The 1,446-nt window shown below is 63.6% G+C and overlaps 1 protein-coding gene across 1 annotated transcript; it reads left to right on the top strand.

Annotated features, from left to right (window-relative positions):
- The first annotated feature begins 559 nt into the window (after window positions 1-559).
- On the top strand, window positions 560-1,440 carry KCNK3 (potassium two pore domain channel subfamily K member 3). Its single transcript, XM_019470975.1, has one exon. The coding sequence runs from the start codon at window positions 607-609 to the stop codon at window positions 1,438-1,440; it is 834 nt and encodes a 277-aa protein (XP_019326520.1). The 5' UTR covers window positions 560-606.
- The last annotated feature ends 6 nt before the right edge of the window (window positions 1,441-1,446 follow it).

The raw sequence follows: 1,446 nt of genomic DNA, 5'->3' as shown, positions 1-1,446 counted from the left end.
GGGCAGTGGGGCGGAGGGCCTTGGGGACGCGGGGCTGGGGTGGCAGAGGAAAGCCAGTCGCCCTTGTCTCTTGCGTCCTTAAAAATCCCTGTTTTCCCCACCTCCTGCGCCTCTCCACCCGGCTGCTCTGAGATGGGTCATCCCAGGATGGGTATTTCAGGGAAGAGCGATCTCCAATTTCCAAATCCCCAAGGCTGGGGAACGTCCCCCCACCCCAACCAGGGCCCATCCAAGCATCCCTCAGCTGCCCCCACCCCAACCCGGGGATGCAGCACCCAGTCCATCACCCCCTGCCAGCCCCCCAGCTCCTTTCCCCTCGAGCCCAGGGCTTTCCCCCTTCTCCAGCCCCCTCTCCTTCATTTTCATTTGGAGACCCCATTGTCCCCCCAGCCTGCTCCGCCATCCGTGGTCACTCCTTGTGCCTGGGGGTGAGGATGGCACCGGTCAGGGTTGGGGTTCACCACCCGCAGCTCAGTCAGGCAAGGGGTTTGAGACGCTGCACCCCCTGCACCCCTCTCGGACCACCAAGCTGATCCCGCTCTGTGGCTCTGCTCCCCAGGTTACGGCCATGCAGCCCCCAGCACGGATGGGGGGAAGGTCTTCTGCATGGTCTACGCCCTGCTGGGGATCCCCCTCACCCTCGTCATGTTCCAGAGCTTGGGCGAGAGGATCAACACCTTCGTCAAGTACCTCCTCCACCGCATCAAGAAGTGCCTTGGCATGAGGCGGGCAGAGGTCTCCATGGCCAACATGGTCACCATAGGGTTCTTCTCCTGCATCAGCACCCTCTGCATTGGGGCAGCTGCCTTCTCCTACTACGAGCACTGGAGTTTCTTCCACGCCTACTACTACTGCTTCATCACTCTCACCACCATCGGCTTCGGGGACTACGTGGCCCTGCAGAAGGACGAAGCCCTCCAGAACAAGCCACAGTACGTGGCCTTCAGCTTCGTCTACATCCTGACGGGGCTGACGGTCATCGGGGCTTTCCTCAACCTGGTGGTGCTGCGTTTCATGACCATGAACGCCGAGGACGAGAAGCGGGATGCCGAGCACCGGGCGCTGCTCACCCGCAACGGGCAAGCCAGCAGCATCCACACCACAGACGCTGCCTCGGCCACGCCGGCGGCGGTGGGGGGCGGCGGGGGCGGCTTTCGGAATGTCTACGCCGAGGTTCTCCACTTCCAATCCATGTGCTCGTGCCTGTGGTACAAGAGCCGGGAGAAGCTGCAGTACTCCATCCCTATGATCATCCCCAGGGACCTCTCCACCTCGGACACCTGCGTGGAGCAGAGCCACTCCTCGCCCGGCCGCTGTCGGAGGCCTCCCTCCAGCAGTTGCTTCTCCTGCGCCCGCCGGTCGGCCATCAGCTCCGTCTCCACCGGTCTCCACAGCCTGGCGGCTTTCCAGGGGCTCATGAAGCGCCGCAGCTCCGTGTAGCCCCTC

This window comes from Aptenodytes forsteri, unplaced genomic scaffold (genome assembly GCF_000699145.1).
Source record: "Aptenodytes forsteri isolate BGI_AS27 unplaced genomic scaffold, ASM69914v1 Scaffold192, whole genome shotgun sequence".
In the NCBI taxonomy this organism is placed as follows: Eukaryota; Metazoa; Chordata; class Aves; order Sphenisciformes; family Spheniscidae; genus Aptenodytes; species Aptenodytes forsteri.
The sequence above is the reverse complement of the archived record's forward strand: the minus strand, read 5'-3'. Positions and strand labels throughout refer to the sequence as shown.